The 13,248-nt window shown below is 46.3% G+C and overlaps 1 protein-coding gene across 1 annotated transcript in view; it reads left to right on the top strand.

Moving 5' to 3' along the window:
- Window positions 1-6,466: 6,466 nt before the first annotated feature.
- Window positions 6,467-13,248, top strand: part of LOC137432202 (LIM domain kinase 1) — a 62,097-nt gene continuing 55,315 nt past the window's right edge. Inside the window, exons 1-2 of the mRNA XM_078782935.1 lie at window positions 6,467-6,719; window positions 9,401-9,491. Coding sequence (XP_078639061.1) covers window positions 6,674-6,719; window positions 9,401-9,491 — 137 coding nt within the window. The 5' untranslated portion in view covers window positions 6,467-6,673. The remainder of the gene's footprint in view (window positions 6,720-9,400; window positions 9,492-13,248) is intronic.

Here is a 13,248-nt window from a genome sequence, read left to right as displayed (position 1 = left end):
CTCCACGTCTTTAAAACAGCTGTTCACCACCATCTCTTATCCTCCCCCATCCAAAACCTTGATCTTTTCTACCCCCGCTAATTTCACCCCAAATCCTACACTTTTTTGAAATACCAACTTCTGTCCTGGAAGTCCTTGGTCTCCTTGTGTTTTATACTCCCCCCCCCCCCTTCCCACGCCTCCTCCCCCCAAGCCCTCTCCCTCCCACACATCTCCCTGCTCTCAAATGTTGTGTTTGTGTGCTTCCCAAAGCACCAAATTTGCACCAAACAAGCACCAAATTTGGCACAAATGTACATTAATATGTTGCGAACATTTTCAGATATTGGGCCACTTGAAATTCCGTAATTTTTTTTTCAAATTTTTTCAAATTTCGTAATTTCAAATTTTTCGGGTGACACCGTCACAATTTCGGTCTTCGAGGCCGGCCGATATAAGTGGGGCGGCTTAGCCCAAATATTCAAAAGAATTGTGCATTTTGTGATACAAGCACCAAATTTGGCACAAATGTACATTAATATGTTGCGAACATTGTGTGGTCAGCAATGAAGACGAGAGTCTGAATTACATGAATGCAAAAGACCTTGTGAACCAGTGAAGCAAATACACGGGTAAGCATGAATTAAATCTAGGGCATGATATAATTTCCATGATGTTTACCTCTACACTCAATGGTGGAAGGAGGTAATGTTTTGATCCCAGCTTGTCTGTATGTCTGTTTGTCTGTTAGTCCACAAAATTCCAGACAAAGCTTGTAGTAGTGGTAGTTGTAGTGGTAGTGGTGATAACAGAAATTGTTATATAGAACTGAACTTATATTATTATTATATGCAGAAAATAACTTCATTTCTATATGCCCTGCAGTGGACAGGTTAATTGGTTTATGCACTGAAGGGGTCACCCTGGTGTGCACTGCTGTGTTCTGCCTCACTGAGTTGTTCAGGTATGATGTACTCAGCACAAGCTTCCGGTCGGCCCGGAGGTGGGGGTGCGGGGCCTGTCACGGAACGTCAAAACAAACGGCCTGCCGGGGCCGCCCAAAAGTCGGGCGTGAGGGGCGCGTCCACTAATGGAACGCCTCTCGCTTCCCAGATCGAGGGCCACGTGGTCAGGAGAACCTCGTCCCTTCCGGTCACACTTTGCCTATCGGCCGGCCTCGAAGACCGAAATTGTGACGGTGTCACCCGAAAAATTTGAAATTACGAAATTTGAAAAAATTTGAAAAAAAAAATTGCGGAATTTCAAGTGGCCCAATATCTGAAAATGTTCGCAACATATTAATGTACATTTGTGCCAAATTTGGTGCTTGTTTCACAAAATGCACAATTCTTTTGAATATTTGGGCTAAGCCGCCCCACTACCATCATTAGGAAATGGAAAGAATATTGTCCTGTCGACCCTGTAGTGAACACCTCGATGTTCACCTCGATGGTGATGGATGGCCAAAACGAGCTTTAAACTCCGAGGCGTATAAGCCGAACCTGGTGGGATTATCTCTTTGGCGTGCCTGGGGGAGGGGACGAGAAACGCACGAGGTTTTATTCCTCGACCCACAAATAGTCAGGTTCACTATGTCAATAAATTATATTTCGTTCAAAATCATGGTAGATTAGCAAACCTATACATTTTTGGAAAGGTTATAGCATAAGGAAACTAAAAATCAATGTTTACATTTGGAGGCATACAACCTGTATGGCGGCCATTTTGGATTTTCAAAATGGCCACTGTAAAATACATATTTTGTTCTATTTCTGCCTCTAATTACCCTAAAAACTTTTAAAAATATACTAAACCTATATTTTCAGGGACAAGGAATCCAATGAAAGTATCAAATTAGTGCTATGGGGAATGGTAAGACACGAATCAAAGGTTTTGAATTGCAAAATACTGTCTTTATATTCGCGATAAGTTGCATAATCAAATACATGTTATCATTTTGTACAGGCAGTTAATAACATCAAAATGTGTCACAATAATTCATATCACCAAACATACACAGGCAGTCAGCAAAATCATATATACACATGCAGTCAGTATAACTTCACATCTACACAGGCAGTCAATGACGAAATATACACAGGCAGTCAATGGCATCAAACATACACGATTACAGAATATGCCATTTAGAGTTCGTCATCACCGTCCTGTGTGTCGTATCCGACAATATAGTCCGCATCGTTTTTACAGTCCGTTCCACACAAGCAAAGGTCGGTCAAATTGATTGGCAAATCGAATTGGTCGAATGGTCGATCGAATCGAATTCGATGAATCGAATCGAATCGAATCGATCGAATTGGTTGAATGGTCGAATGGTCGATCGAAGCGATTGGTCGAATGGTCGAATTGGTCGAATGGAATTGGTCGGTTGGTCGAATTGGTCGAATCGAATTGGTCGGAATTGGCAAATGTAAACATTGATTTTCAGATTTTCCATGTAATAACGTTTCCAAAAATGTATGTTTGCTAATCTACCATGATTTTGAACGAAAAAACATAGTGAACCTGACTAAAACGAATAAATGAACAAGACAGGCACAACAAAGAAATGCAATCAATACAGGGTTTATTTAAATAATGGAAAGTAACAGGCAAGGGGAGGTAAACTAAAAGTTCTAACTGAAGGTCCCTTCACACGGACTCAAAGACACAAACAAGGGGAACAAACGAAAATAAATGTTCAGTGTCGTGCAGCCACTTAGCTCCGGTCTCAATGAGGGTTTGGTGTGGATCACAGGTCCTGCGTCCCTGCGTGGGAAAACAAGCGTTGGTGCGAAGTCGCGTCCTGTCCACAGCCAGCCGACGGTGCGTGGTAAACAGGCAAGAGCTCCTCCCTTGATCCTTCTCGTTTGGCTGCACTGAGCTCCGACCATCTCTTAGGCACACCCCACACAAAGCGCAGCACGATCGCGTCCACCTTAGTCAGCGACCAGGCAAGAAGAGACAAAGCGGGCAAGCGAGACCAGGCGCAAAGAGAGCGAGAATGCGCAAGCGAGAACGGTCCACCAATAAGCCAGGGCAGAAGAAGAGACGGCAAGATGATGCAACTGACCTTTTTCCCCCTCACTCGAATATTCCATGCTGAGGTCACACTCTGTCCAATCACCGAGCTCTACTCAATCACGAAGGCCGGGGCGTGGCCTCCCTGTTACAAGTCGTCGGGGGGCGGAGTCCGGTCGATGTTCGGGAATGTTCGGATGACATCATTGGTCATGAGACGGGGCTAGCGTGCCGATGGGTAAATGTGCGGGTCGTTGGTTAGCCCTGGCGGCATTGTGAGTGAATGAGTCCATTTACAGAGCGATCGTTGTTTTACTGAGCCTCTGATTTCTTGGCTGGTCGAATGTAATAAGAACATTAGAGAAAAACCACGGAGGCAATCACGTACAGGGGAATTTAACCTTACAGAATCTATAATTAGTACAACTCCACTCCTCCATGTAGATACACCTAAACATTTACCCGGACATTCAACACTACTTAGATACATCGAGGTGGGTTCTTCTTCTTCGCGACACTCGGTGCATGGTAATTTATACGATTCTATCTCGACTACGGTATTTCATTGTTTACCTCCACATACGTAACAATATGGAGCTGACCAGACTCTTCTGAGTGCTGGCCGTCTGAACAAACTGAGCAACCGGGCAAGAAGGACCTTGGTCAGGGAGGTGAGCAAGAACGCAATGAACACTTTGACAGAACTACAGAGTTCCTTCACTGAGATGGGAGAACCTGCCGGAAGGACAAGAGTCTCTGCAGCATTTCACAAATCTAGGCTTTATGAGAGTGGCCAGACGGAAACCACTCCTGAGAAAAAGGCACATGACAGCACACCTGGAGTTTGCACAAAGTCACGTGAAAGTCATGGTGGAAACCGAGCACAGCTCATCACCCATGCAACACCGTCCCTACCGTGAAGCATGGCGTGGCAGCATCATGCTATGGGGATGATTTTCAGTGGCAGGGACTGTGAGACTTGTAAGGATAGACTGAACAATGAATGGAGCCAAATACAGGTGAATCCTTGCATAGAACCTGCTTCAGAGTGTAAAAGACCCTCAGATTGTGGTGAAGAGTTCTATTCCAACAGGACAATGACTCCAAGTATACAACCAAAGCAACACTGGGATGGGATCATAGCAAGAACGTGAAAATCCTCGAGTGCCCAGCTAAAGCCCAGACTTGAATCCCATTAAGAATCTGTGGAAAAACTGAAAGATTGTTGTTCCCCGACGCTCCCCATCCAACTTGACAGAGCTTGAGCAAATCTGCGAGGAAGAATGGGAGAAACTCCCCAAATCCAGATGTGCAAAGCTGAAACAGACATAACCAAGAAGAATCGAAGCTGTAATGCCTAACAAAGGCATTTCTACAATACAACGTACTGACTCGTGAAGTTAAATACTTGTGTAAATTCGATATTTCTGTATTTCATTTTAAATTATTTTGTTAGAATTTCTAAATAGAAATTCCACTTTCACATTATGGGGTATTATGTGTGGATCAGTGACAAAAAAATCTCGATTTAATCCACTTTAAATCCAGACTGTAACATAAAATGTGAGAAAGTCACGGAGCGGGGCTTGGGGGGGAGGGGGGGGGGGTGAATACTTTCTGAAGGTACTGTAAGTGTAAAATGAACACGATGGGATTCTCAGCACCAGGAGCTCGAGGGTTCTCAAAGAGGGCAACCCAACCAAATCTCTCCTGGGTGGTTTGCCATTGCCTTCCCAGCAGTTGTTGGGGCAGGAATTTGTAATATGTTCAGGGTGCCGGTGATAGCTCGCCTACTCTTCACGAAGTACACAATGGGATCTTTAACGTCCGTCAGACGGGACACCTGTGTTGACATCCTGAGTGTGTTGTCATGATGACTCATCTGCGATGAGTTGTCATTTACTTTGCTCAGTTACAAGATTACTTGAGCTTTGGACTCATCAGACCTGTTGTGGCCGAGACTGTGAGATCAGGCGCAAAGTGAAGTCTCGATCCGACAGTACATGTGTGTCCGACAGTACACGTGTGTCCGACAGTACGCGTGTCCGACAGTCCATGTGTGTCCGACAGTACATGTGTGTCCGACTACATGTGTGTCCGACAGTACGCGTGTGTGTGACTGTTCATGTGTGTCTGACTACGCGTGTGTCCGACAGTCCATGTGTGTCCGACAGTCCATGTGTGTCCGACAGTCCATGTGTGTCCGACAGTACGTGTGTGTCTGACAGTACGTGTGTGTCCGACAGTACGCGTGTGTCCGACAGTACGCGTGTGTCCGACAGTACATGTGTGTCCGACAGTACGCGTGTGTCCGACTGTTCATGTGTGTCTGACAGTACGTGTGTGTCCGACAGTACATGTGTGTCTGACAGTACGCGTGTGTCCGACAGTACGCGTGTGTCCGACAGTTCGTGTGTCCGACAGTACGCGTGTGTCCGACAGTACGCGTGTGTGGTGTGTGATGTGTGTCCGATCTGGTTTTGAATCAAAATATTAACCAATCAGCAGCCAGTATAAAAGACCTTGCGGAGATTGTTCCAAATGTTGTTCGCCTTGAATTGGAAGTTCCCGCCCCGAACTTTCGTGCAAGGATTGATTTGTGTCTTTACATAAACGTGAAGTCACAAAGTCCGATTGGGCAATATCAAACAAAAAAAAAAAACATTGTCTGATGTCGGCTGTCGCTCGGTCTCGGTTTATCCCAAAATGGGAGGATTGGGATGATGCTCCATTAGGCGGTGTATTAGCTAGCGCAGTACCACCTATCGAGGCCTGTCTTACCTTTGTTCATTGGGACGTGTATGTGTTTTGTCTCCACGATGAGGTTAAATGACAGAGGCTTTTATCGTACATCTCCGATCTTATGTGAAAAAGCCTTGAGGTAAAAGGAGACAAGCGGACAACTCGACCAAGACAAAAAAAAGCGTTACAAATGTAATAATAAGCTGCACAGGTTGTTAAGCTATCTGAGATATTTTATTTATTTACTAGCTGAATGCACCAGGCGTTGCCCGGGTTCTTTTTGAATGAATTTAATCTTCTGTACATGGGTCTGACGCGGAACCCAGTATCAGCTCAACGATTCCTTGTTCTTTCTTCTGTCGGGCCCCGCGAGAGAGACTTTGGAAAGCTTTTGCAATCAGTCAGATATTCCTATTAAGTGCGTAAGTTATACTTCAAGAGAATTTTGAAAGAAGAAGAAGATTAAGTGCGAAATGGGCCCAGCTCGGCCTCGCCTAGAACCTTCCCGGGGCCCGTCCCGGCATTTTTTGTATTAGAGGTTTCCTCCTATCTTTCACCGCTCAGGAGATTAGCGCGTGCAAACAAACAAACAAACAAAAACTTTCTTTTCTATATATATAAATATATAGTATATAATAAATAGAAGATAGAAGAGATAGATAATATATAAAACGAAAATGTACAAACAAACCGACCAACTAACGAACCACCAATTCACCACCTCGCTGAGAAGAAGAAGAAGATCCGACGATCCGTCATTACCGGTAATGGCGTTCGGCCTACGACGTTGAATCACGGAACTGAAGCGCTCATTCGCTCGTGGTTCTTGGCCGAATTTGGCGACCGTTTGATGGTACATTGTGACCCTTTGATGGTGTATCGTGACTGGTGATCTCCGGTGAGCCGGGGATGCTCTGCTTTGGGTGCTTCGTCGATGTGGTGCTGTTCCCTTTCTGATACCGGCATGGGGGAAGAGGAAGGTACGTGTCACCTGTCCCGACGGTCACCTTTTCATCAGGTGTGCACGCTTCGGTAACGAACGTCGGAGTCTGATATTCACATAACCGTGGGGTAAACGCTCCTACTATCCAAATACGATCCTCCGTTTAATGACGTTTTGAGGTCGGTTTCCCTTTTTGACATTTTGTAACATTTGTCATTGGCTTCATATTATTACTATAATTACGTCATCTTGTTCGTGTCTGTTTACCTTTCCGGTCCTACGTGGAGGTGAGCTGTCATTTCTTTACCTTCTTCTCTCCTTCCAACAAATAATAACGCACTCCATCAGTTTCTGAATCTTTTATATTATATTGTCATGGACTTTAAGGGGTCAAAGGTGAAATACTAAACCAACTCTTCTGTTTTTGAAGGGTTTTTTTTTTTCATTTGATCCAATATGGCTGCCAGACCACGTGAGCGATGACATCATACATTTATATTCTGTAATATAAATGTTATGTGGATCATGCTCAATAAATTTCAAACTGATCAGACTAAGCGTTGTCCCTGGCGAACTATGACGTCATAATGAAGGCACCAATGACATCATTAACACTTATTCCCCATGCGAAGTTCTTTACAATGAGCCACGTTTCAATTTCTTCCATGAAGCGGTTTCGGAGATATGGAGGTGCATTTTTTTCTTCCCAAAATGGCGCCTGTACCACGTGACCTATGACGTCATGATTGTGAATGAAAACGTTCTATAGGCGGAGGCGCTCCTCTGGTGAAAATTTCGTGTTCGACCAACGGTCGGCGAGAGAATGAATTAAAAAACGCAGACACACACGCACGCCATATGTACGGACGCAACCGATCGCTTAACCCCTCTTGGCGACCTTCGGGTAAAAACACGTTTTGCCTTCAGCTGCCGTTCCATGGCCCGGTCGGCGTGGGTGGAAATCGAATCGTATTGGAGTCGTTTTTAGGATTTTGCATAGGGGCAAAGGTCAACAAAGCCACAAACTTGCGTTTGTTGGTCCCGTCGTACTTCTGCATTTCAACCCATGCAGACAATCATTGGTAAGATAGTACCTGACCACAACCTATACAGATTGCAGTAGACATGTCGGTTTGGTGGTTTTCTTTTGATACCACATTTGGTCAAACGTCAGAAAGTGGTCACAGAATTTAGGTTTTGGAATGCTGAGCCTTAATATTGAAACAAATCCACATGAGACTTTGCGCAAAAAAAATACCTTTTGCACAGCCTCTTTGGATTAAAGCAGGTAACATTGGTCTGGTGTCTCCCTTTGGATTTTGCCGGAGTCGAAGTCCAAACGAATCCCCGCAAAGCAAATCGATGGATTGTATGGTTGCTGTGTTGTGGGAAGATTCCCCTGGCAACACCATTATGATGCGACGGGGACGGCGTAACATGACCGACAATCTGTCAAAGACGACCCTTGAACACGACCAGTCCTGAAGCCATCTCTGTTGTGGAAATAATGATAACGTTTGATCACGGAATGAAGACTGCAGAACCTGAAAAAGAGTTTGGTGTGAGTATTGCTTTTGGAACCATTAAATCGGTTATTTAGAAACATTGGGTGAAACCTCGAAACCTCAGCACCCAATATCTCCACCATGGAGGAGTTGCTCGAGCTGCTCGACTCTGTTCCATTGGAGGTTTGAATGGCGTCTGGTTACCAGTGGTAAGACGTGGGTTCGCCACTGGGGTCCTGAGACCAAGACGGTCTACGCGGCGGAAACGCCGTGAATCTCCACGGTCATCAAATAAGTTCCGCACCCTGTTATCAGCATCCAGGGTTTCGGTGAGCAGCTTCTGGACTTCAAAAAAGGGTTTCTGACCAATTTGTATGCCATACAAAACTACGATGACCAATCTCAATGTAATCGCCCCATCATCACCGCAAGGCACTTCGTCTGTTTGATCCTGAAATTAACAATACCCCGATAATATAAAACTTCTGACTACTCTTTAAGCACTCGTCGACGGTGGACTTCACGGAAACTTTATCTTGAAGCTGTTTGTAATAATTCAACATCTGAAGTTTGAGCTTTATGTAATAGTCACGTCGGGCAGAGTCTGCGCTCTAGAGCGGATGGCGCGAGTGTTCGAACCTACCCGGACGAATGCCAGTCAGTGCAGCACGTGCCTTGTCAGCTGATTATACATCTTCATTCAACATTTGGCGTCGACATGTCCCAGGAGGTTGGTGGGTCAAACTACAGCTGGGCCAGAAAATTGTCCTCGTATTGAAAAAGTCCTTTGTATTGATTTATTTGAATAAAATAGGAATTTGCTTTTCCCTCTGAAACTCCATACACTATTTTGATGAAACTTCACCACACCCTTCATCACCTGTAATGTGCCAACGTTTGTTCAAGGCATTAGAAAAATTGGGGTCTGAGGAGGTATATCGGGGGAGGAGGGGGGGGGGGGGAAGGGTTATCCCCCAAAGTAGATATGTTTTGTTTGTTTAAAGTCTTATGATTATGTTTGTATGATTCTTCATGCTGCCCTGTCTTCTAGCAACCATCAAAATTGGTTTAAAATACCTTCAGTCGGTGCTGTATACTGTTTATTCTACCAGGTGAACACCAGGGGTATTTCCCCTATTTTTAATCTCCTGCATTTTGTACAACCAGTTATTTTTTTCTTTGTAAACTGGTGCTTTTCCATTTTGTCGTACAGGACATCGAAGGTGTACCGGTTGTGAGCAACAGATAGATGAGGAGAACTTTTTGTCTGCCGTCGCTGGTTGTTGGCATCCCCGCTGCTTCCGGTTTGTCACCCAAAAGCATCATGCTCTCTTTTGTGGAGAAAATACTTCCACCTGTACGATGTTGTTTTTGTTCTTGCACTCCATTTTGGTTTCCTAATAATAATAATAATTCATTTATTTTGTATAGCGCTTTTCCAGAAGCCCAAAGGCGCTTTGACAGAGTGGAAAACATAATGCATAACAATACATGAAAACAACAATTGCAAAAAGACAAGAATCAAGAAAACAAACAGCAGCGATATACGGCATATATATAAGACAAGAATCAAAAAGACAAGACAAGAATCAATAGGGAAATATTTAAAGCAAAAGGAGGGAGAAGGAGAAGAGATAGTCAGGGGTTAAATGCTGTGGGTTGAATGTTGAATGCAGCGTTGAACAGGTGGGTCTTTAGTGATGTTTTGAATGTGGTGAGTGAGGAGGAGTCTCTGATGGTGTGAGGTAGTGAGTTCCAGAGGGTGGGAGCAGCGATGGAGAAGGCCCTGTCCCCCCAGGATCTGAATTTGGTCCGGATGGAGGGGGTCAGGAGGTTGGTACCAGCAGAGCGGAGGTTGCGGGTGGGAGTGTGTCTGGAGAGGAGGTCAGCCAGGTAGGATGGGGCCAGGTTATGGAGGGCTTTGTATGTCAAGAGGAGGATTTTGTACTGGATTCTCTGGGGGATGGGGAGCCAGTGAAGCTTGTAAAGGACGGGGGTGATGTGGTCACGGGTCCGGGAATGAGTGAGTAGACGGGCAGCGGAGTTCTGAATGTATTGGAGTTTATTGGTGATTTTTGAGGGTGAACCATAGAGGAGGCTATTGCAGTAGTCCAGACGGGAGGTGATGAAGGCGTGGATGAGGGTTTCTGCAGCCGTGGAGGAGAGGGATGAGCGGAGACGGGCAATGTTTTTCAGGTGAAAGAAGGCTGACTTTGTGATCTGTTTAGTGTATTTGTCGAAGGAAAGGGTTTGGTCAAAGATGACGCCAAGATTCCGGATGTGAGGGGAGGTGGATACTGGGATACCGTCGATGTTGAGGGCAAAGTTATGGGTGGATTTTGTGAGCGTTTTTGGGCCAATGATGATTATTTCAGATTTATCACAGTTAAGCTTGAGGAAGTTGATTTGAAGCCAGGATTTTATTTCAGTGATGCAGTTTGTCAGGATAGAGTGGGTGTCGGTGGAGACGGACTTGGTGGAGATGAAAAGCTGGATGTCATCGGCGAAGCAGTGGAATTGGAGACCATGACGGCGGATTAAGTGACCGAGCGGGGACAGGTAAAGGATGAAGAGGAGGGGGCCAAGAACTGAACCTTGGGGGACACCTTGGGGGAGGGGAGCAGTGGGGGATTTGCAGTTATTGATGGAGATGAACTGGCATCTGTCAGAGAGGTATGATTTAATCCAAGAGAGGGCAGTGCCGGTGACGTTAAAGGTGGATTCAAGTCGGGTGAGGAGGATAGTGTGATCGATGGTGTCAAAGGCAGCGCTGAGGTCGAGGAGGACGAGAATGTTGAGGTTGCCAGCGTCAGAGGAGAGGAGAAGGTCGTTGGTGATTTTGAGGAGAGCAGTTTCAGTACTGTGGTTGGAGCGGAATCCGGATTGGAATGTTTCATACAAGTTATTGGCAGAGAGATGATGTTTGAGTTGAGTGGCTACAGCGCGTTCCAAAACTTTTGACAGAAAGGGTAGGTTGGAGATGGGTCTGAAGTTGTTTAGGGTGTCAGGGTTTAGACCAGGTTTTTTTAGAATGGGGGTAACAGCAGCAATTTTGAGGGAAGGTGGGACGATGCCTGTAGACAGGGAGGAGTTTATTGTTGCAATGATAAGTGGAGAGAGAGCAGGGAGGGAGGCTTTGACAAAGCTGGAGGGGATGGGGTCAAGAGTGCAGGTGGCAGTTTTCATTCCTATGAGGAGTTCAGAGAGGTCAGTAGGAGAGATTGGGGAGAACCGAGACAGGGGATGGCAGGACAAGGGGGGGCAGGTGGTTGGAGGGGGAGCGGGTGCGGCGGTGGTCAAGCTGTTGTAGATGTTGTCAATTTTGCGTTGGAAGAAAGAGAGGAAGGAGATGCAGTTGTCTACTGTGAATGACTGGGTGGTGGTGTTCAGGGGGCGGAGGAGTTTGTTTATTGTCGAAGAGTGCTTTTGGGTTTCCGGAGCCAGAGTGGATAATTTGAGAGTAGTAGGCAGAGCGGGCGCGGGAGAGGGCATCTTTGTAGTGTTGTATGTGGTCCTTGTAGGCTTGGGAGTGAACTGTGAGACCCGTTTTATTGCGGAGTCTTTCAAGTTGGCGAGCACGAGTTTTCATCAGGTGGAGTTCAGGGGTAAACCAGGGAGCAGAATGGGTGAAAGAAACTGTTTTGGTTTTTACAGGCGCAAGCTGGTCAAGGCAGGAGGAGAGAGTGTGGTTGTAGTAGTCAGTGAGGTCGGAAGGGGTGTGGAGGTCAATGAAGGGAGAAGTGGACATTTTTTCAGAGAGGGTGGATGAGAATGAGGTAGGTGAAAGAGCGTTTAGCTTACGGAAGTTGATTGTGCGATAATGCCTTGGTGTTGGGGCGGGGATGTTGATGGTCAGAGTGATGGCTAAGTGGTCAGAGAGGGTGAGGTCGGAGCCATAGAGATGGTGCAAATTTAATCCAGTGGAGCAGACAAGGTCCAAAATGTGACCACGGATATGGGTAGGAAAGTCGACATGTTGAGTGAGGTTAAAGCAGGTGAGTAAATCAGTGAAGTCAGTGGTTATTGTGGAGTCAGTGGAGTCCATGTGGATATTGAAATCACCAAGGAGGAGGATTGAGGGGGAGAGGGAACATAGCTGGGTCAGAAAGTAGGAGAAGTCAGACAGGAATGATGGGTGTGGTTTGGGAGGGCGGTAGACGACAGCCATGACTGACTGCGTGTGACCAGAGAGTTTTAAAGCCAGGTGTTCAAATGATGGAGCAGATGAGATGGAGATGAGGTTGGTCTTGATGTCTTGACGGTGGATAACGGCAATTCCACCACCTCGGCCCTCCGAGCGTGGTTTATTGACGTAGGAATATCCATTGGGTGTGGTGAGGTTGAGTGTGTAGTAGTCCAGAGGTTGTTGCCAGGTTTCGGTGAGACAGAGAAAGTCCAGTTTGTTATCCAGGATGTATTCGTTCAGGATGAGGCATTTATTGTTGAGGGACCGGGTGTTGAACAGGGTGAGCTTGATGTTGTTTTGAACAGCAGGGATGAATTCAGGTGATTTAGCCAGGGTTCGTAGGCAAGAGGTGCGATCGTGTGGGTTGCTGTGACCAGGTGCGCTGGGACGAAGAGTGAGAGTGCGCTGAGCCGACCAGAGGAGGGGGATGGAGTGACCTGATTGCAAATAAACAAACTTGCGACCGGAGCCACGGTGAATGTACCTGGGTCGTCGGAGGAGTCCATTTGATTTGATGGCAGAGATGCATGATGGGGTGGAGCGGGTATTGAGCAGAAGAAGCCTTGCGGCGGAGTACTTCAGAGCCATGCCAGGCAGGAGCGAAGGGACGAGTACGAGGCCAAGGTCGAGGAGGCAAAGCGGCAAACGCAGCGGCAAACGCAGCGGCAAACGCAGCGGCAAACGACTGCAGCCGCTAATCAAGACCACAGCGGCAAACAAGGCCACAAGGCCACCAAGACCACAAGGCCACCGGCAAACAAGGCCACGGCCACAAACAACGGGAGTGGGCCTTTCGATTCCGTATTCCGTACCATCAAAAGCAGATTCCGTTATCCAGCCGGAGAACACGCGGCACGTGCGGGTGTGAAAAGGCA

Source organism: Myxine glutinosa, chromosome 8 (genome assembly GCF_964187855.1).
Source record: "Myxine glutinosa chromosome 8, kmMyxGlut1.1, whole genome shotgun sequence".
NCBI classification, from domain to species: Eukaryota; Metazoa; Chordata; class Myxini; order Myxiniformes; family Myxinidae; genus Myxine; species Myxine glutinosa.
This window is presented reverse-complemented; position numbering and strand designations above follow the sequence as displayed.